The sequence below is a fragment of the Eutrigla gurnardus genome (genome assembly GCF_963514095.1).
Source record: "Eutrigla gurnardus genome assembly, chromosome: 6".
NCBI lineage: Eukaryota > Metazoa > Chordata > Actinopteri > Perciformes > Triglidae > Eutrigla > Eutrigla gurnardus.
In genome coordinates, this window is record NC_139920.1 from 11,898,616 (window position 1) to 11,922,301 (window position 23,686).

Sequence of the window (23,686 nt, forward strand, 5' to 3'; positions counted from 1 at the left end):
CATAAGAATAATAGGCAAAAAAGTAAAACTATAACATAAAGGTAAATTAAGGGTTCTCACAGCCTCGGGAAAGAAGCTGCACGTGAAAAGAAGAAGCACCTATTCTCACCAATATCACTGATGCTCCATAGATGATGTTCTGGGCAGTTTTAATCACCCACTGCTGTGCCCTCCCATCCCATCTTTAGTTTCTAGCACATTTGAGGTTAATTGCAGGATTAACTTCCTCACTTGCATAAAATGGAGGCTGGCGGTTTAAAAAAAGGGTTAGTGGTGACAGCCGGAGCAGGATTATGGAACCTTCATCATCAATTCTTCACTTATGTACGGCTTCATCTTCTAAAATCAGTAGAACACAACTCCAACCCATGTAAGAGTGGAGCTTGTGTAACACGTGATTGGTTTTAGCCATTCTACTGCGTCTGTGGTGGAGCTGAAACAGAGCTACAATATAATTGTTATTGTCATGAGGTGTGACTACTTCCATCCCTTTTTCATTCTCTTCATCAGATTCGACTTGTGAAATAGCAGACTACGATGTAGCTATGGGGAGAACAGTACGGGGTAGGTTTCACCAGGAGAAAAACTGATGCGACTGCGTGGGAGGTGTGAAGTCTCCATGAGAGAATAAATGACACCCCGAGTCAGTGACGGAGGGTTGGAGGATATCAAATGACTAAAGCTTGAGAAAACGAGAGGAAAACGTTTCAGTCACACGGAGTGAGGCGCCAAACAAGTTGGCAGACATTGTCGGTTTTGAGCTGACAGGGTTATTTACAAGCCAGCCTCACATCAAGGATATGGCCACCTTATTTACTCACACTCCATGCGTCATTACAGCATTTTTTGTATATCTGACAATCTGTTACGCGACGGCTATGTGTGCATGGCTGGCATCTACAATGTTTCTTGCGGTTTTAAACGTCACACAGCTTCAATCAAAAAAAGAAGGTGTGGTCATGAGTGCTGCTTTGCCACGAGTGCTGGAAGCACCAGCTGGAGGCAGAGAGCGGACCTGATTTCACACACCTATTCTGAGTCGGGTTAATTAACTGAGAACAGGAGCAACCATGTAGGAGGATGAGAAGAAGGGGAGGGAACACATCAATTGATGCACATGCAGGCAACTCTGTCCACAGGACTTTTCCAGGCTCATATTTTGTGAGTGAGTGAGTGTTTATTTGAGGAAAGATTTGTACATACAGCAGCCTGCGGGCGATTCCAGTGAGTTGTATGCGTGGGGATCGTCTGGATTGTCAAAAAGCCATTTGTTTGTCTGAATACACAGTCACAGTAAACATCACTATGATCATGTCTGTCTGAATACACAGTCACAGTAAACATCACTATGATCATGTCTGTGCTGCAGAGCTACAAAATAAATAGCGTAGCAATTTGCTTTGTGTATATATATATATATATATATATATATATATATATAATTTTCCACAGCCATGAGGCTACACTCTCCTGTCAAAATTAATCAGGGACTAATGCATTGAGATACATTGTAGAAATAGAGGTGTTAAGTGTGCAAGCGTGGCTAAGATTATATGGTAATGGTATTCCTCCTGAGCAGTGTTTTAAAAGGCTGGACGGACTGAGTGTGTCTACATAGTCAGTTAATTCAAAGTCACTGTCAGTTATACTGGATAAACAATGTCACACGGTGTCCATGTGAAGGGGGCCTTGTGTTGACATTTTACAACATCGCTGTGTATTACAACATTAGTATGAGTTCCATGTCATGCAAACCCACCTCTTGTTCTCACAGAACTTCAGCTGTTGGAGAGTGTAACTATTCTTACTTTACTCAGTACTTGTTTTCATGCAGGCTTGCCTGCTCATGACATGTTATGAATGCACCTAATATTGTGTGGAAAGTAAACTGAAAATAGGCTGTCTTTACATAAAAAGGTCAAAGGGACATACCGCAAGAATGCAATAAAAAATAATTGGTGTAAACTTGTAGGTGAGTAACAAAAAAGTTAAGGCTAAACAAAACCTTCTCAGACAGGCCTAAAAATATCTCACAAGTTAACTTTTGCCGTGAGTCTTGAAAGATGCAACTTCACCAAGGGCTCAGAGGCATAACACCCGATTTGTGCTGACAAAACACAGACTCGCACAAAAGAATCGCTCCTTTTCAGCTCATGGTTAGATTGTTCACAATCTGAGCTCAATCATCCTTGACAAAAGCCTGATTTGGAGCACCCGTATATTTAGGCTCCACGGGCTGCAAAGATAAACTGCCAACCGGAAGGGAAATCCATCTCCTTCACTGTCACTCGCAAATTATTGCCAAACACCATGACGGAGTCTTCTTTAAATATTTTCCCAAAGGTCCAATAGAAGTAATAACATATCCTTGCTAGATTAATGACAGCGACTGTGGTATCCAGCCAGGAGGAAAAGGATGACTTTTGCCGCTGTGGGCAGAAAAGTTGTCTTGCTTTTGACAACTACAAGGTCAACAAGGAAACCAAATCAAACCAAATCTTTTTTTAGACCCTGTGTCTTCAACTAAACTAGAATCACAGCCTTGCGGTTGCCTCTGCCAACCAATGTTTGCTTTTTTTTTTTTCTTGGACATGTGTGGACAATTGTCATAATTAGCAATGAATTCAACAAATTCCTGAGAATGAACCAGACCAACAACAACAACCCAAAACAAAAAATGCCTCCAGCAACAACTGTCGCCAGCATAGAGGCATAGAAACAGAGCTACTGTTTTTTTTTTTTTTTTTTTTAAATTACTTGCTGTCTTTTTGAAGATATCATTTAAAGCAGGAAGGGCAGACAGAGCTGTGTGGGAGAGAGAGAGTGAGAGTAACTGACTTTCATTTCATTCCATTCTTTCTTCTTTTTTTTCATTATTGATGCGTTAACATAATTAATTAAAATCCGACCAGCCTCCGTTGGGATCCGCAGATTAATTTCTAACACGGACAGATGTCCAACTTAAAGTAGAAAATTGACCAAATGCAAATCTAAAGATGGCTTTTCTATGCATAGCAATGAGACCATCTGCAAAAAGAACCCAGTGGAGCAGAGCATGTGTGCACAGTCAGCCTTCACTAGAAATCGACCCCAAAAAGAAAAATCCCTTTTCTATATTTAACTACTTTCAATACTCCGCTGGGCTTCTTTTTTTTGAGGAGGGGGGGGCAAGAAAACATACAAGTGATTCCAACAATGTGATATGTAAATGACATAGAGCAGTCTGTGGGGGAAATGATTAATGTGCCATAATTGCGTACAAGATAATTGTGCTGACTCTGTTGGAATAACTAACAGCTGCATTTAATAGAACATTTAATTGCACTTAAAGGCTTTCCTAGAATAAACAGTTTGCAATGCTTACACATGCTGTGGACGTGACTGGTTTATTGTATCACTTACAAATTCCACGTTACCCTCGAGGGCTGTCTTTTGATGTCTTCTCACTGTCTAAATGCTCCTTTAGAATGCATTCATCCTGAAAATAGATCTCTGAGAGTCCCTAAATCTTCAGCTTTCCAAATGTCTCACGGGCTGACTGACTGGCTGATATGGATGCAGATTAATACCACCAAAGTAACAGCAAAATGAAACTTGTTTGGAAAAAATTGGAAATTATCAAATTTTCATAAATTCCCAAAAGCTAAAGTAAGGGAAGCTTTCTATCAAGCCAAGTCATTTATTTCTGCAATTCATCACTGTGCACAGAATCCTTGAACCAGTGAGCTTTGAAGTTGGCAAAGTGAAAAAATCTACTATCACACCAGTGTTCAGCTTCCCAATCTGCATAAATGCCCCACAGCATGGAAAAAAGAGAGGTAACGGCCAGGAAGACCACTACTGTGTGTGTGTGTGTGTGTGTGTGTGGGGGGGGGGGGGACCACAGAGAGGTGGTTAATCACAACGAGCCGTTGGCTACAGTGCTCCTCTCTCGTGCAGGCTATTAGAGGAATGAATGCCATTCTTCCCGAACGGTATTTTCTTTGTGTGTTTTACACAAAACACGAAGCTTTTTTGTGCAGCGTGATTACATTAAGTCAATGGAAAGACACAAATATATTGTAGCAGCATATCTGTAGAGGGAAGTGGAAGATGTGTATACATGCTCTATGGTCTAAACAATGATTGGCTGCCGTATCTACATCTAGATAATGTTATATTGAGTGTTGATGGATGAGCTCCAACGTCAGATAGCCGAGCACTGATCAATCCGATTTCCATTAAAAAAACAAACATTTTAAACGTTGTTTGCTTTGTCTTTTGGACAGACCTGACAATGCATGAAATCATTTATACAAATCAGCAACATTACGGAACTATTTTGGCAACCTTTTATTCCTTTTGTTGCAATTAAACAGCTGCACAATGTGTTTATTTTGGGTTTGCTGAAGTAAACCAATCGGTTGTTAAAAACAATTAATACAGCTTTTGATTTTCCAAGCTATCTGGGACTTCCACAGCATGTTCAAAGCAGTAGCGAGACGTACAAGGTGATAATTGGCTTCACGTTTGGTGTGAAAACGTGTTAAAGTCTCCTAGGTTCTCAGCTGGGTTGGTGACTGCCGATGCCATAGCATATAAGAGGCATCATTTTCATCCAACCAGTCACTGAGCTCTCATGCCCATGCATTTCTGATGTAACGCCACTCTTTCCTTTAATTTGTCATCTGTCTGTATATTCAAGCAGCAAGCAAACATTCCCGAGTGAGCCCTGAAGGCATCCTTTTTAGCTGACACTATGCCAGTGAAAATGTAGCTCCGTCCGCTGCCAGACACATTGTTCAGGGAAACACTGCGGCTTGGAAAGTTGACATAGCTCCACTTTCAGACGGCACAGCGGCCGGTCGTACAAGTGTGGTGGCTCAGGACTTGTTATTGCAACTGATGGAGCAGGTGAGAGTCCGAGTCAGGACTTAGCATCGTAAACAGATTCTAAACTGCACAGCTACTGGTTTTACTGAGTTTCTACAGCAGAGGGAGTGATATTGTCGAGCCTAATGTTCCCACTAGAATGCTCTCGAGTTCACATGCTTTATGTAGGAAATATGAGTGTTATTGCAAAAGCAAGTATACGAAGAAGCAAAGACACACACGAAGCAATTTCATTGATTAATAAGAAATGGGAAATATATCAAATTAAATGAATTACCATGTTCTCCCTCAAGCTAGACTAAGGATTCCTGCACATGTGATTTCATTGAGAAGATGGACTGAATATTTATAGTTAATAAATTGAACACATTTAACATGATCAAATTAAATGATGACACAAGTTGGCAATTAAAATACCTATAATACCTAAATCAGATCATCCCTGTTCTTGCATTCATATAGATGGATGATAGGGTCTGTTATTGGTGTGGGGCCTCGGCAGGCCACCACAGCACTTAGCTGTTTAACATGGTCCACTGATACACATGGGTCTGAGGCAAATCTATTATTTAACGTGTAAGGCTTTCAGATTATTATAAGACCAGTTAGGTGAGCGCATCTTACTGATAAAGATTCATCACTGCTGCAAATCCCTCATATGAATAATTCCACAAAAACAACATAAAATGTCACTTAGAGAGTTTGTGTTGTCGGATTGAGCAACAATGAGCTTTAAATGGCTGCACTTTCTGCTTGCTGGAGAGAGAGAGGGGGAAAAAAAGAGTATAAGATAGCATTAACGTTTCATGGAAATCATCGCTCATTTCAAAATCGCCTCATTCGCTGCACCTTCAAGAATTGTCGTTGGCTTAATCACCACGGCATAGTAGATGTGCAAATCCACATTTGCATCTGAAATATGCTTCCCGGCTGTTTATTCAGTCTTTGATGATTTCAATGCATGTTTTAAGACCACTTTGTTGCAGCGGCTTACACTCTAATGTCAACCAGCAAAGGGATAAGCTTCTAAACTATAGGCAAGAAAAAGTGGAAGAGGAAGAAAAATAGCATCAGAATGAGATTATTGTGTGCATATGAGAAAATAGAAAAAGCCACACGAAGCCACCGGGGAGCAGAGGGGAACCTTTGGTAGAAGAAAGTGGAATTTAATACCGTATGTGGTGTTATGTTCGCTGAGTCTCTCCAAAGTGAAGCTAAGCTATGCTATTTTACCGGAAGTACCAGGGACTTGAAAAGAGGCCAAGGCAGCAAATGTGATTCTGCTTATTTATTGGCTTTCCTTCTTTAAACCATGCTACAGGTTACGAAGTGAAATTCTTAAAGTTCTTGGAGGTCAGATATGAGACTAAAGCCGGGAGCTACCATCCATCTATTTATACCATGCCATTATCTGAGACTTCTTCACCCTCCACATTTCACGAAAGGAAACCTGTAGGTCCTGTTAAAGGTTAAAGGGGATGAAAACATGGGGAGAAGACAAAAAAGGCCATTTACGTTTCTTTCTGAATAATGAAGATGCAAAAAAAAAGAGCTGCTAGTAATGAATTATTCATCCACTCTTGTGATAACAACGCTTTCATTTTGTTTTGTTTATCCTGCCATCGAAACTGCCCCAAACTCGGGGAGCCGTGTTGCCTACTAACTGCAGCCATTATCTGATTTCTGGAGCTCCGCTCTCACTCCTGTTCTCTTCCATGGCAACAAATGAAGTGCAATGCAGCACGACTGGCTGAACATTCAAGGCTCACGCAGGCAAATTAGGTCAAACATTCCTCATCACTTCTCCTCACTGTCAACAATGTTCTCCCCCCAACTTTAGTTTAATTAATCTTCAATATAAAAGGAGCGCGAGCTGCAGATCAAAGGTAAGCGCATTGATTGATGCAGCATTTCCTGCGTAGATGCTGCATCCCCATCCCGGGTTAAAAGGCCCGCTAAATAAGGCCCGTCTGTCCTCATCTCATCTTCTTCTGTTCAGTCGCACATGACAACTTAACTCATATCCCAAATTGTTTGACAAATGACGGAGGCTCTCCAAGGAAATTACTGAAATGGAGGGGCTGATTCATCGCATCTAACAGCAGAAACATATTTTTCTTTTGCACTCCTATCTCATTTTTCCCCTCGTCTTTGATTATTTTCCATTACTGCTGCACTCAGCCCTCTGGGCCATAAGGCCAGGCATTTCTACTATTTAAACTATGTTATCTCTTAAAACCAGGGGGACAAATGCTCTTCTGAATGGCAGCTTTGTTTTGGCATCCATCTTCATTGGAGTGAGGAAAAAAAAGAAAAAAAGAAGCCATGTTTGGAATTAAACACCGCTGACATGAATATTTTACATCAGTCACCTGAAAATGCCTCACAAACAAATGTACCCCGGAGGGCTCCTTCTCTATTCATCTCAATCAGAGGGGTTTTTAGCAGCACTTTGGTTCAGTGGAGACTGCCAAATCAGCTCAACGTCCTCTTGCCAATTCACTTCAGAGAATGTGCAGTTTTATCTCTGATGGACTGTATAGTGGGGCCTCAGTAAGGGCGAGTCAATGAAAAATGGGCTGCAGCACAGAAAAAGGCAGGCAACTTATGTAGCTGCAGCTACACAGTCAGAATGAGGAATTTAGACCCTGATGTTCCAGCTTTATCAATGGAGTTCTGTCTGCGAGCTCACTGCTCACTAATGGCTGCTTAATGTTCTATGTACAATCTGGGCATGTACATTAACAGAAGAGTGTGAGTTTGCATCACTGAATATTAGACTAGTGGTGTGGAGGGCTGGACCGTTTTCTTATGATCTTCCCATTTCATTTATGAATCAAATCTAACCAGTTGAAATGGGTGGACCATTTGTACAAATTGATTTGTTTTTTGACAAAATAAATTAATCATTTATTCTTATTTATTAAAAAAAGTTAATTTATTCAATATTTAGAGCAATAAAATAGCGGAAAACAACCATTTGCTATTCGTGGTGGGAATAGTCAGTCACCTCAACATTCGATTTGATTACGATTCAGAGGGTCACAATTTGAATATTCAACAATTCTCTATGCATCTATTTTGGATTTAAATAATAATAAATGATGCCATCTATTGGGCTCAGAAAATAAAGAAAATGCTTCACGAAGCTTCATTTGGACATCACTAGAAAGACCCCCCCCCCCCCCCCAAAAAAAAAGTATAAAAAATCAAGTATAGACTTTACTGAACTGATGCAGAATAGTTCAACAAAGCATCGCGATGCGTCATATAATTGATTATTTCTCCCACCAATTAATATGTAAAGACACAGACAGGAGTAATGTAGTTGAGCAGAGAATGAATCGTTCACTCTTTGTGTGTTGTAATCAGAGCTCCTCTCTGGGCCGGCTGCATGTGCCTTTTAGTGCATGTTAGTGCATGTTACTGCATGTGAGCGTGCACCACTGGCTAGTTCATGGCCACCGTCCTTACCGACAAAGCATATAGCGCCCACCCTCGGGTTCCCCCTCAGGTAAACACTGCTGTTGTCAGCACTGTGGCCATTGTTTGCACTCAGCCGTCGCCATGTTGAGAGCTTTGTGGAGTTACTAGATGTGATCTGAAATTCGTGGAGCACATTGAGCCCCATTAAGTAATTTAAGCAAGTAATTATGCCAAACTAGTTCCAACTGTTCCAAAATTAGGATATTAATTTCCGTTTTAATATCAGTTTGATGTGGCCTGTTGATCCTATAAAACATGCATTTTGAAAACTTCGCCCAGGGCTCTGGGAAATTATGCTTGCTTTCTGACATTTAATACACCTAATGGTTAATAGCACCAAAAATGCTTCAAGCTTTAGTCCCACATAATATATGGTTCAAATTAATCCCCAAACTAATTCTAAGCAAACTTTTGAAATGTACAAAAAAATGAAAAATAATGTGAGCAAGGTGCAATTCCATCAACTGGTTTGGAGCAAATGAATTAGGCTATAGCATAATTTGGTCAGTTGGGGCCGTAAGCTACGCAAGGCTGGAATTTGCTTGTTAAAAGAGTAGAAGAAGTGCAGGTTGAGAACCAGAAAGAAAACATGTCGGCTTGGCCATCTAACTCATCTCCAAGACAATAATGGAGAGAAGCTTTCAGGAATTCAATTGGACACGTTTTAATTGTTCTTTCATGTCGGCTAGTTTATCTGGAGATAAAGACGAGCATTCACATATCACAGTAAATTCCAAGAAGATGCAGTTGGGGAGTAACAGCTGAACAGCATGTGAGCTAAATGTTCGCTACATCAGAATTTATTTGGTAAAGATGTTTTCCATAATCTATTTATCTGATAAACCACTTTTTTTTTACGCAATTGATTTGGTTTTATGGAATCTTCCCATTTACATTCACCTTTTTGTATAGTTAAAATGTGTGAAACATGGCTGATGAAAATGCGTATCTCCAAAATGGGACAGCATTCATTAATGGGCTGGGGAAATTCCCGAAGCAAATCAAACAAACAAAATGTAATTATCTGAAATCTTACAGCTGAAGACATGGTTGATGATAAACATAATTTTCACACCCCGGTCAAGGTAGAATCTTTATGTAATTTTAGTTCATATCAAAAGCAATACATGTGGATGTATTGGTCAGGTCTGTCTGGGAGTGGTACATCCAATCACAAAAACAACCACCGCACAGGCAGGTGAAATCACAGCACGCAGCATTGACGGTGTCTGAGCAGAGTGTTTTTGCAGGTTGCTGATATTACCTTCATTCGTGACGTTAATCTCTTTTTTACCGCAAGCGAGTGTAAACACATTAAAGCAACACGTGAGGCAACAGATTCTTCAGAAAAGCAAAGAGAATTCAGTCGGCGGTGCGAAAGGCAAACTCAGCCATTTCAATTAATTCGGCTTGATAACAACTGACAGAGTGATGAATGAACACACCCTGAAGGTATTAAGCAGTCAAAGATGCAAGGTGATATTTACATCATAAGCATATCTTGATATGCATAGCATGCCTTTTCTATATATGAGCCTGTGCACGCCTGAACGGGCGAGGAGCGAAGAATACAGTCCTACTCGCTTCAGCTCTTCTCTTTGTCGATCTCTCATTCGCCTATTGAGTGTGCATACACATTTTTACCCCTAGCTCAAAGCTATATAAAGGGCATACAAGGCAAGTTTCACAAATTATTTTTTTTAATCAAGCAGCTATATAGAGAATGTCAAGTAGATCAGTGTGTTTATTTTATTTTGACTTATTTTATGTTTCATTTACTAAAAACAATATTTGACTTTGAAATGTAAATTTGTGGCCCATCGACACTGCCAAGTTGCTATTTCATCATAATGTTTTCCAGATAAAAGCTATAATTCATAATAGGGCATGGCATGACATCTGCAGGATGGTGGTTTCCAAAGTGCATCACATGGGAATCTCGGGTGCCTGAAGGAAAGGCTAGGTATGGCAAGATATCTTTCAATTTTTTTCGTACCGAATAATGCTTCACCACATCTAAAAGATTAAATACACTACAATTCTGATGCAGCAACAACTGGTGACAACATCTCACTGTCTCGCATGCAGGGGTCTTATTGAAGAAAATAAATCAAAGTTTCCAGGATCGCAATTTTTCCAGATGCACAGAAACCAAAACAGTAACTTTCAGGGTGAGCCAATTAGAGCTGTGCCACTGTAAATATAGCTCAATACATGCTGATACATCTGTCCTCAACAACAAAGCAACTCAAAGTCAGAGTGCACCGTGGAGGCTACTTAGTTTTCTTAGCAGGGTTAGAAAGCTAGTTTAACAACACAAGAATGGGCCAATCTGCAGGGAAGGGATACCCAAAAATAACATGTGTTTGTGTCGAAGTGACAGAGCCCTCCAGCAGTCAAGCGATTATAACTCTTGTAAGTCCAGAACAAAAGTGGGAAGTAGCCCACTGAGAGACGATGGAAGGGTCAACAAAACATTGGAGACCGTGGTTTGTTTCCAGTCTACAGAGAGACAACACTGGTTTCTATTCATCATAATGATTCCATAATCTTCTAAGTTTTTATTTTAGTAACTATGATGATGACGGTCCCCTTTAACCCTTAATGACGTAATTTTAACTAAAAAATCATGATAATTGACTAAAAGTCATAATCAATGTCAATGAAAGCTTCAGTGGCGGTCCTAGGTTTCATGACGCCCTAGGCGAACCTCACCTCCAGCGAGCGCCCCCCCCCCCCCCCCCCGCACACACACACACACACACACGCACACAAATGGACCCCCCCTGCCCCCCTGTTCAGACCAGACGTGTATTTCTCCGCGACATTCGACAAGCACTTCTGCTCAGCTGTTGTTCATTCAGAGCAATTTTTTTCATCATAGCCTCATAAAATAAATACGCCAAGTTTCTGTAACCAAGAAGTTTGTAATTGTTCTTTCATGTCGGCTAGTTTATCTGGAAATAAAGACGAGCATTCACATATCACAGTAAATTCCAAGAAGATGCAGTTGGGGAGTAACAGCTGAAGAAGTTTTGTACACTTCTTTTATTTATCTGTTCAGAGAGAGAGAGAGAGAGAGAGAGAGAGAGAGAGAGAGAGAGAGAGAGACACACACACACACACACACACACACACACACACACAGACAGAGAGAGTGTGTATGGTAGTAGACAGTAGTAGTGTAGATATACAGTTGAAATACACATATTTGTTTATCTACTCTTCACATTTATTAAATGTATTTTCTCTTCCTGTTTCCCAGTGCGAGTTGAGATACACAAATATGATCGCATTTGTCAATCGCGGTATTTTATTTTGAAAATTGCTTTTATTTTGAAAATTGACCGGATTGTCTCGTGTTTCTTTGTGTGATTTACTGCCAGAATTGACGCGTTCGCTCGCGGCACGGGCAAAAAATAGAGCAGACGCCGAAACGATCGCTTCACGGCGCGGGACAGCGGCGCCTATTTGCGGCGCTTCGCATCTGGTGTGAACCACACTATCGCTTAACAAGGGCGCCGAAAGGAAGCGGGCTCTGCTCCGCGCCTATTCGCAGCGCTTCCGTGGCCGCCCGGTGTGAACCAGTCTCTCTCAGCAGCAGCCGCAGACGCACCTTTATAAAACAGAGGGTGCCTAGCCGCCCGCTCCCCAAAAGGCAACATGACATTATTGACTTGACGTGTAAATGAGCAATACAAAAACCAGAGGAAATGAATGCAAACAAATATTTGTATTTTTTTTTTGTGCGGGCGATCATGCCGCCCCTCCACGAATGCCGCCCTGGGCAGCTGCCCATACTGCCCATATGAGAAACTGCCCCTGGAGAGGTTTGATACCTCACTCATGTCTGTATTAAATATTAAACTATCACCAGCACCAGGTTAGCTTAGCATTACAACTGGAAACGGGGGGCAGACACATCTTGCCAAAAGGTTTTAAGAACTAATGTGAAGTCTGCAAAGGTTCTCTCACTAAAGGCGTACTCTCTGGGTAATTCCCCCTTCACAGCACCGTGATATATTTGGAGGAGTGTAGCTCTTGAAGTAACTTGAGGAAACCTGTGAAACTACTGCCACTGGGCTTTTGGCTATGCCATTAGGTGAGGTCTTAATGTGCATTCACTATGAAGAGTTCATTAATTAAAAATGGTAAAAAAGAAAAGAAAAGAGTGCATCATTTCATATAGAGGGTTCCGTCTGCTTTATGTCCTTTAAAATTACATTTTAATAGTCTGCAGCATGATGACATTCTGCATATGAAGCAGGGCCAGAGTAGACCACTGAGGGCCTGTCGATGGGTCGCCAACTGCATACCGTAATTGGTAGTGGTAAGTGCTTGGCAAGTACTGATCAGAGTGGAAGGATTTTCTTAATATATACAATTCCCAGAGGAAACCACCATTATTATTTTAAAACATAAGCATTTTACAGCAATAATTACTTTTTACACACAAAATGTTGTCACCTAGTGAACTGGACGCACAAATAGAAAAAAATCAGAGCATTGTGTATTTTCCAAGGGGTGTCAATAGCTTATTTTAGAACAATTAACAATCCAGCGATGTGGATGTTATGACATTCATTAGGGCAGCAGGTTGGAATGCACCATAAAACAATATGAGTCAATATTTCATGCAAAATATCCCATAATATTCTGTTAGCAATATAATGTTGCATATAAACTCCAGGGTGTCATGTGGGTCAGTAACTCATTAATGGTTGAAAGGATGTTTACTGCATGCTCTCGAAGACCAAATCCATTGGTCGGCATTAATAACTAGTCTCATTAATATGAGCAAAACTTGCTGATTGTAGGGTTTTCCATTTAAATGCTCCATGCTGGCCATGATTTCATTAATTCCTTAGTCAGTGAGCTAATCAAGACCACTTTCCATGTTTTGAAAAATACAATGATTTTGGTCATCCACTGAAACAAAAGCTAATTTGAATGATGCCCTCTTAAAATGTCTGTAATGAAGAAAGAAAAAAACAACAACAAAACAATGATGGCAATTAAAAGCTCTGGCAAATTACCTTGTTTGTTTTTTTACTCAAGAGCAGCAAACTTTTTTTTACCTTGATGGCAGTGGATGCGATCTGGATGTGGTGCAGCTTGTGAAGGGTGCTCTCCCTGTCGATGAAGTAGGAGGCAGCCAGCTGGTGCAGAGCTTCCAGAGTCACAGCTGTGCTATTGGATTCACTTACTTCAGACGTCCGACTCAACTTCCGCTTGTCCACAAAGATCATTAATGACTCTTCCCCTATGGATGCACACACAGACACATAAGCACACTTCATCAATGAGTCATCCCTTGTGAAATACATTCATCATGTTCTCAAAGGTGTAGTGGTAAATATTAACCCATTTACACAAGCCAGAGCTCATTATATGATCATGTGCTGTAGGCATATAAAGTTGAGATGCTTTAAGGAACAGGGCCCGGTTTCCCGATAACGTCCACTCTTAGCGCGCTATGAAGACTCCTACATTATGACTTAGTTGTTTACCTCTATAGTCGTGGTTCCCGAATGGTCTCTTAGGAGTCTTCTTAAGAAACACTCCTTACGTTGTACGTACACGGCGCTGTCCATAAAGAAAGTGCTGAAATCGATTGCTCAGAGTTCGATTTTCCATTTCATGCGCAGGTGCATGACAGCATTATATTATAAAATGTAGGCTATTGCAGTGTTTGCGAATAAAACATTGCTAGAAATCCTTCTAGGCCTAAACATTTATTTAACCATGGTCGAACACCATGTACTGATTAAAAAAAGATATAATAAATATAGAAACAGCGGAGGAGATTGAGCCAATTACATGCGTATTTGTTGCCGTTGTAGTCGAAACTTTGAAGTTGATCCTTATGAAATTATGTATTCCAACGGCTCCGAGGACGCCGACGTCTTTGGTTCAGCACGGGGATACGTTGTATCGCTGCCACAGTTTTGCCACCATTCACAAGCGTCACCGGCGTCCATTTATGACATTTTTTAATTGTTTGACGACGTGCCAATTTCCAAAATTGCTTGCAGGATTGTGCATGCCTTGACATTGACACTGTAATATACCTAGGCTACTTCTGAGGTTGAGGTAAAGCTTAGCCTTGTGATGAAATGCATGTGCATTTTATTTTTATTTTCTTCATGAATGACTTAAAACCACTGGTGAAACACAACACTGGCAATGTGCAGTTCCATGCGCAACGGGGATTTCCGGATTACCGTACAGTGGCGGCGACTAGCGTCAGGAGCGGAAACATCACTACGGTAGAGCTAAGAAGACTCTAAGAGCACTCCAGACCACTCTTACCAACGTATGACGTACGAAAGAGATTCGTAGCAAAGAACATTTCGGGAAACACGCGAAATGTTAAGTAGGAACTCTAAGTAGGGGTTACGAATGACGTAGCGTTAAGAAGGCTTTAAGAAGGCTTCGGGAAACCGGGCCAGGTTCTCTCAATACAAAACTGAGCCAATGCCTTCAGAGCGTGATGCATTGACGGATGGTGAGAAGAGCGAAAGATTGATGGAAAAAAATCCTTTCTAACAGCATTAGGTTTTATGGGAATATGATTTATTTTGGAGAGGCATTAGAGCTAACATACAGTGCATTACCACTGGGGATAGATAAAGGCTAACACTTCTCCAGTCTCCGCCACAGTGTGAAATTAAAATCTCAATTTTAATAAGTCACTGAAATCTTTAAAAAACATGTTTCCAATATACACAAACACACTAGAATAAAATGGTATAATTGTATTACTTTTATTGACACAAGTGTCTTCTAGGTTGTCTTTCTTCATGATAATGCTTTTTTCACTATAAAACATATCTAAATATGGGAAATCCTTTGGAAACAGATCGTCTTGCAAAAAAGGTTTTTTTTCTCATTGTGTGTTTTTTTTATTGTATCGCCCATATATGCCCTAACAATGGCTTGATATAAGGTTATATTAGGCCATGCTTTCAGCTGCTGCTCTTCTTTCTTTTTGTTTACAACAAATAGTAAACAATTGTCTTTTCAATCTACTTTAAACACTGTTGGAATTCATCATTGCTTTGAGAGTTTATGCACAGGAGACACAGATATAAAGAGCCAGCAGAGGAGCTGGGAGAAGATTGTGCAGCACATTGCCACAAGGGGTTTGCGGCGCATTGAAGTTGTCTGGCTAACTATCTATTGTCATGGAAACAGGATCCATTGACATTTTAATTTAACAACTCCAAACATAGATTTTACATGTTGAATATGAGTTTAAACAAGCACAACCAACCCTACGGACCCAGCTGTGACAATACTGAAAGGCAGCTTAGATCATTTGGAAATACCACAGAGATTTTGACTTTAAAAGCATTGCTGAACCGAAAAAGACCCGTCCCCTTCATTGGCACCTTTGTTCAAAGCCGCTCCCCCAAAAGCCAAACAAGTGCATGTGAATCGGCAGAGTGCACACAATCAGGAAGTAAGCATTGACAGACAGGCAGGCAGTCCACTTATTGTCTCTGGCCCGACTTTTTTGATTGGACGGGGTTTTACAGTCCTGCCACGACTACAGATTTTTTTTTAATTATTTGTTTTTATGTCAGTGAGTATTTCATGCATTGTAGTGATGTCCAAATGAAGCTTCGTGAAGCATTTTCTTTATTTTCTGAGCCCAATAGATGGCGCTCTCTGTTCAACAAAGCGTTGAAGGCCGATATATTTCCATTGCTTTCAACCCTTTGTTGAACAGAGAGCGCTATCTATTGGGCTCAGAAAATAAAGAAAATGCTTCACGAAGCTTCATTTGGACATCACTAGACATCACTAATGCATTGATGACTATCGTTATGTTATGATGATTTCAAGTATAATAACAAAGCGTTTCTGAATGAAATCACCTACACAACCTTTAATCAAATGTTTGAGCACACAAGACGCATCCAAAAACTAGATCTTGACCATTTCTGAAAAGATTACTCTTCACAACACAACATGGATGGACAAGAAGGGAAAGAAGCGGACGACAAGGTCCCAACTTAAATAGTTCCAAGAACAGGAGCTGCAAGGACTACATTAAGAACAGGAAATAAATGTCCCTTCAGACCTTTAAGCTTTTTTAAATTATATTCATCACATAATTCTTTGTAATTTATTGTTTTTGCTATACTCCTATGATATTTGAATGGATGTTGGAAAGGAGACCTTCAGTGGTCTCCAAAATAAAGATCCAGTGAGTGTTTGAAACACTTAGCAAATTCTGTATAGTTATATTTTGTTTCACTCACAACAGAATTTAGACCACATGGGTACCCCAAACCCCACTTTTAAACAATTATTTTGTCCCTTGTCTTAAGTTAATACATAAAAGGCAAGCATGCTTTGTTTACCTCCCAGTGTAGCGGAGAGCAGGAAGTGGGTTCCGTATTTCCTGATAATGTTGTCAGTGATGGCGCCGAGACCGGGCCTCCTGCCCAGCTGCCTAATGGTCTGGAGGAACTCGGGGTCCAGCGGCAAAGAAACGCCATTGTTCTCTTGTCTCTCCAGGGCCAAGCTGTTCACCTTCCAGCGGCCAAACTCCCTGCAATGTCATAGACACCCATGTTACACGTTAGCAAAGGAAACCCAACATGTGAACAGTGCACGTGAGGATGTCCAAGAGAATTTATTATGAACAATGCAAAGACTCAATGCGCCAACGTATCAATATGAATAGTTGTTTTCTGCTTCTTGAAAAAGGGAGTAAAATGGGGCTGGATGTTGTGATTCTAAAGGCGAGGCACAGCTTGTGACCTTCACAAGGAGGCTCATGTTCAGATCTTTGCCTCCTACGTGTAAAATACGTTGTCTGTGCAACCTCTAAGTTGACTCTTGTGTACCACTCTTCATAGCATGAATGCACCACAAGAGGAAAAAAAGATTGCGCTATTATTTAAAATCGGTGGAGAAACTATGTTTTTCATTATGGTGCAATCTGAGCTGGAGGAAGAAATCCCATGTGAAGTTAAATTGTTGAGAAATACTGGACATTAAAAAAAGAAAAAATACAAAAATCTTTTCAGCTGCATACAACTCCATAACAATGTGTAAAAGCTTCATGTCATGAGAGATCGTATAACACTCATAAATGTTAAATGGAGGGATTTGAAGGAAAGTGTTGCTGATGAACGGCCTCATGCCATTTCTACCTCTGACTCCGAATATTTGCTTTACACCATAGTGAAAACCATTGTGTTTCTCTGTCAATTTTAAATAATAGCTCAATCTTTTCTCATCTTGAGTCACATTGGAGGCGCTGCAGTTGGATGGGCTATAATCATGGTTGGAGTCTTGCTGCTTTCAAGGCCTCTTTTGGAGGTAACAGGCTTCATCTGAAGTCGTTTGATATTCAGCCTTGCTTCGGCGCATGCCAGCTGCCTTTATCTACCAATTGCAGACCGACGGCTGTTGCTTGATGCATAGATTAGTTCTTTTCAGATGCAGATGGTACTTAACATGGTTGTGTTCCTACCTAGTGAGGGAGAGATTGAAAACCGTGTTTTTCTGTTGGGTGACTTGTCTTTTGGGACAAGGACGACAGATCTGACATGCATTTGAATGTGCATTTGCTTTGAAAAGTTGCAACAGCTGAAATATGCATGTGGAATTACATCATGTTATGTCAAAAACTGGCTGCAACACAAAACACACCTCTGAGTTGAACATTTTTTTCTAGAGTCAACAAAGAAATTCTTCACACACACCACATTTCTTTTTTTTTTTATTGTTATTTGGATTTGATTATGCAAAGATGCTGTCTGGAAGATGCTGTAAAAAGACCCATCTTAATTATTTGCCATTTTGAATAGTAGTTTAAGAGTGTATTGGTCAACAGGACAATGGATTATAAAGACAAAGAAAGCGCTAACATACAAACAATAATAAATCCTGCAGACAGGTAGCAACATAAGCATTCATTTGGAGTTGTGTTACTGTCTACGGTATATAAACTCCCCCTTAAGCTCTGATTTGGTCTCCACCAACTCCTATCATAAACAGATGGGACTTTAGGTCCTAAATGTTGCACTCTCTTCAGCAGCTAGCTGCAACATGGTGATGGGCAGGTTGTGTTCTGAGGGTTTATCAGAGCATGTCTGCTGAAAGCAACCTGTTCACCGCTGCTGTAAACAGGATTGATGAGGGCACTGAGACTGAACAATAAAGTACATGTGACGAAAAAAATTTACAAAACAATGAGCTAAAAGTGTTAAAATGTGAGTTGTCAGTAATAATTACATGTGGGTTGATTAATGAGTAAAAAATCAAAAGGCTGAATATCTCATAACAATAGGTCATTTGTTTTTCTTCACAGGAGTTCATTTCAAATTTGTCAGGTGTTTCATTTCAATTACATTTTTTTGAAATTGAATTGTTTCATTCACCGGATTAGCCAAAAACTGACATCGCCATCACATTATGTAGTCTATATGGAATTCTAATTGATTTCTCAGAAGATGATTATTTTCAATCACATCAGCAATATGTTATATCACTAACTCCTAGTAGAATCCCATGCCTACTAATTTGCACTCGCAAGACACGGACACATACTCTAATGTGCATGCAAGACGGCTTTCGAGGGCAGCTTCAACACCGTTTTAAAGCACAACACAGAGAACCACTGCATGCCAGCTCATATGGTTATTGAGGACAATTCCTCAAACCTTATAAAATAAGCTGCTTGCTCCTCCTTAGCAAAGGAGCAAATGGGAAATTTAGATTGCCTGATTCACTATCTGACATACATAAAACCCCCAACACCCCGCAGACACACACCAACTCCCTCGCACAAAGCCACACGCATGCATTCACACACCCTGCAGCTGCACACATACCAAACAAAGCTGCCCTTGCTGCAGCAACTTTGCCATCGCCCAGAATATGCAGAGCCCCCATGGGTGCGCGCCAGCTGCCAATCAATTTCTCACCAATAACGACGAGCCCCTGAGAAAATACAAAACCGAAAACTGCTCATTAAGGCCTGTTTCATGTCTGTGTTTCTCTATAACGAGTGGCCATTAGTGTTCCTATGTGTCCATCGGGGCCCCGGCTGAAGAAGGAAGCAGCGGAGGGAGGAAGAGGGAGAACTTTACTGTGATGGACACAGTGCCTCGCTATGCTGCTCGCTGATGGACATTTATGAATGGAGGATAGAGCACGCACACACACACACACACACACACACACACAGATCTTTGTCCCGGACTACAGTTCAGACTCGCCTTCTGCTCCCCACGCACGTACACACAAAAATATCTTATTTCATGTAAGACTGCAGGTTTATTTCACCCTTTAACTCCTCTCTCTCTCTCTCTCTCTCTCTCTCTCTCTCTCTCTCTCTCTCTCTCTCTCTCTCTCTCTCTCTCTCTCTCTCACACACACACACACACACACACACACACACACACACCCGCGTACCGCACCTGCAGCTCTGTGCAGCAGGGGGCATACTGCACATCTACCTGTCAGCCCTCCCTCTGTTCGAGCTAGAGCGCTGTGCACCAGGAGGTGAGGAACTGCAGGAACTACAGGGGCCCCGCTATCAGAGCAGGGGAGTCATATGTCCATCACAGCCCAGGCGTCTCAGATCCATCACAGCATACAGCCTGAGGGTGACGCTCGGTGCCCGAATGTAACAAATCAAGGAATCAACGCGCCGATGCAAAACACCTCACCGTGCACAGCAATGCAGATTGTGTCAGTTCAGTACAGTTTGTGTCTCAGCAGGCTCAGTCAGTGTCTGCTACAGCTGATGTTATCTCCCGAGGCATGATAACAGTAACATTATAGGAAGAAAAGTAAATGCCGCATACATGAGACAGCGTGGTGCATCTTAATAAGAAAAGGGACACGTACAAAATACACTTTCTAGCAGCAATCTGAAAACATAAAACTTCTTTCCAATTCAAACACGCCTTTTGTAATGTAGTTAAAACTTAAATCTTCGTAAAAGACAAATATAAAATAAAATAAGGCTACTTTCATTTATTTATTTTGCTGTCTATTTCAATCATGATCTTTATCTTCTGTCCCTGGTAAAGTTCCATGAGAAGCGTATACTGGAACTGTATTATGTGTGATATTGTATACAACATGAACAAATACTGTGGCTCTGGCACACATACACTATTGTTTAGATCAGCCGCAATATCATTATTCATTGCAAAACAATACCTCAAGGACTGTCTATATAAAGGCCTTCTGCAGGGTGAATGCCTTTGGTTAATAAAAAGCCCACAAACTGTGTTAAGACTGCTTCGTAGTTAAACAGGGCCACACCACAACTTCAAACTTCAGGCAAAAGACATGCTGAAATTAAGTTAGATGTCATATTTAGCTGGGAACATTTGAGGAATTTAAGCAATTAATGAATAATCCAAATCTCTACAACAATTAAATGGATTTGCATGGAGAAATGACACCTTGTCTCAGATAGAATTGTATGACATAAGAATTTTATAACTTGTCCAATATGGTTTGCACATAGCAAACATCAAGTCAATTAATTTTGCAACTGTTCCTTTTTCTTAAAAAAAAGCATTCTTAAGTTTAAATTCCATCATTTCTTTGATTAAACTTTAAAATTCATCTGTTGCCGGCTTCTCAGTCATGCTAATATTCATGTAGTGAGTTACAATCCATTCACATTTGAACTCACCGAGAGACAATAGGAAGACAATAACTTGAATTATCATTGCAGGTGTATATTGCAGAATATTTGCATGTATACACGGTTGCCAGCAGCGAGCGATTAGCTCTTCTTCCATCTCTCATGTTGTTGCCATTTTACTCAGATAGTGTGTAATGACTTTACAAGCGTGAGGTCCAGATGATTACTTTACATATCAAAACTCTGGATTCAAACTGTGATTCATCAAGCAAATGCACAATATGCACACACTGGAGGAACACTGTGGATTGTAATCATATAAGTAATGTACATTTGGGGAGCCATATTGGGCAGGAAGTTAATTAAATTACTTGACTAATTCATGGAAGTCTAATTTCACCTCTGACTTGCCGTATTGAGCCTTTATTTAAATTATCTAAATCTTTATCTTTCATTGCACATAAGAAAACCCCGTGCGGCTCCATAGACACTATTCATGTACTTGAAATGTCTTTTACCAGTGAATAAGTGTTTTCACAAATTGGATTTAATTATCTTTTCTCATCTTGAGTCCCACATGCCATCAAAGCAACAAAAGGACTTTAAGCTACTGTAAGGAACTTTTAACTGGTTATGAAACAGTCTCAATTGAATACTGATGCTACTATATCTCTTACATTAAATTGGATAGTTATATATAGTTATTCTTGGTGCTTGTCAATATTGCAAAATCAGAAGAAATTTAACCCCCTCAGCTTAGACTCAAGCCGGAACTCAAGATCCAGCTTGGGAAATACATCCAGTCTGTTGACATTTTCAGTATTTTGCATCAACCTCAGTCTTTTGCTTATTTTAACCATGACAAACAATTACCATACATAGTTCAGTATAAAGATTTTGCAACGTACCAGGGGCCCGTTTCACAAAGCAGGTTCAACAAACTCTGAACCTAACCCTGAACTCTGAGTTGATCAACTCTGAGATGGGCAACTCTGAGTTTTCGGTTTCAGAACAGCGGTTTTGAATTAGTTCAGTCAACTCTGAGTATGTAAACTCTGAGTTACGCGCGTGCCTGCCGACTCTACAAAGCCATCATCAATGGAGCTCCGATACTACGATTCACCATGGCAACCGGGAGAGCGTTATTAGATATTACCGAGTGTTTATGTAGAAAATGAGCATATCCTGAGAAAGCGGAGCAACGTAACTGCAGCAAAGTAGCGATAGTTGGCGTGGCAGACAATTACTGCCCGATCTAATGTGTATAACTGAATGAAACAGTCGATTGATCTAAAGGTAATAAGTGTTCATTTTCAGCTTTGCTGAGCGACACTGTGGTGTAGTGGTTAGCAACGCTGCCTATGGTGCAGGCGACAGGGGTTCTATTCCTGTAGTTCACAAAGTAGCGCACTGAATGAATTATCTTTTTCATTGGGTGTAATCCCCCCAGGCACAGAAAGAAAGTGGTGTCAGTTGAAAATTAAGCATAAGAATATTGCGCAAATACGTTGACTAAGGCATATGATTTTAATCATATTTCACATATTAAACAGTAAATATAAGCAGATATTTCAACACAGGAATGTACTTAAACATTTCATAAATCTCCCGTTCGCAAAAAAGCTAGCTCCGCAAAGAAACTGGTTGCGGATTATGTCCGCGATATGAAATGTTGAAAATGTCGGAGAATATTGTTTAGATAATATCTAATGTGATTGGAAGGAAAGGTAATCAAAATCCTCTCCCGACGCAAAGCTGCTAGAATCACTTTTATTTCCGTATCGATTAGGTTGACGATGAAAGGACGGCAAATTTTTTCAGAGTTGCACATCAAAACATACCCAAAAGGCACCCCTATATTAACAAACATTTGATTACCATCAAAAAGGCTTCAGCTAGAACATGTGTGTGTGTGTGTGTGTGTGTGTTTGTTGTTACCCCAGATACCAGAATAACCCATTGTGTGAAACAGTTGGTTGATGTAGACTCAATGTTATTCCAAGGACCTCCCAAAAGAGAATTGTGCAAAATGGGGAAAAAGTCCTTCATGCTTCAGGAAGATAAACCAAATTACATTATTTGGAAGACCTTGCAAGAAAACTGCAATTGCTCTGCTGTTCTCAATGTTCAGACTTATTTTTCACTGCTGCAGTTTCCTCTTTTCTCTTCTCTTTCTTTAATCTGATGTGACATTCATCCTTCTCAATATGCGTGTGCCATTAGCAGCAGATACATGAGTTTAGAATTAAGAATGACAAACAAGAGAGGCTTTTCATTTGAGCGACATCAAAAGAAATGCTACACATTCCAGTTGCAAAGCTAGCAATTTCCTGAAAGGCACCTTCACAGTGGCATACGTCAACTTTGTTAATTGAGCTTCGGATGATGAAGAGGAGAGCGGGGGGAGTCAAATGAGAATGTAAGTACGATAGGACGAGGAAGAGATGCAAAGACTTCTGTCTTTTAGTAATCCATCCACCGTGGAGAGAAACGGGGAGCGACAGCGAGATCAAGACGAGAGGAGAGTGTAATGATGGAGTTAATAGCTGCTGGTTGTGAACGCTTCACGAAATTGCCACCAACAGTTTTTCCAACAACATCAAACAAACATCAGACCATTAATTTGTGAAAATCCTATTAAACCAGCCGAGAGGTCCCATAAACAAGATAGCGTACTGTTTCATGCCCATTTTGCTT

General features: G+C 40.5%; 1 protein-coding gene across 2 annotated transcripts in view; it reads right to left on the reverse strand.

Moving 5' to 3' along the window:
• LOC311014705 (BMP/retinoic acid-inducible neural-specific protein 3-like) overlaps positions 1-23,686 on the reverse strand; it is a 47,188-nt gene that overhangs the window by 13,709 nt on the left and 9,793 nt on the right. For both annotated transcript variants that reach the window (XM_084011466.1, XM_084011467.1), the window contains exons 3-4: positions 16,731-16,921; positions 13,437-13,621 (exon numbers count right to left, since the gene is read on the reverse strand). In XM_084011466.1, the coding sequence (XP_083867592.1) occupies positions 13,437-13,621; positions 16,731-16,921 (376 nt within the window). The remainder of the gene's footprint in view (positions 1-13,436; positions 13,622-16,730; positions 16,922-23,686) is intronic.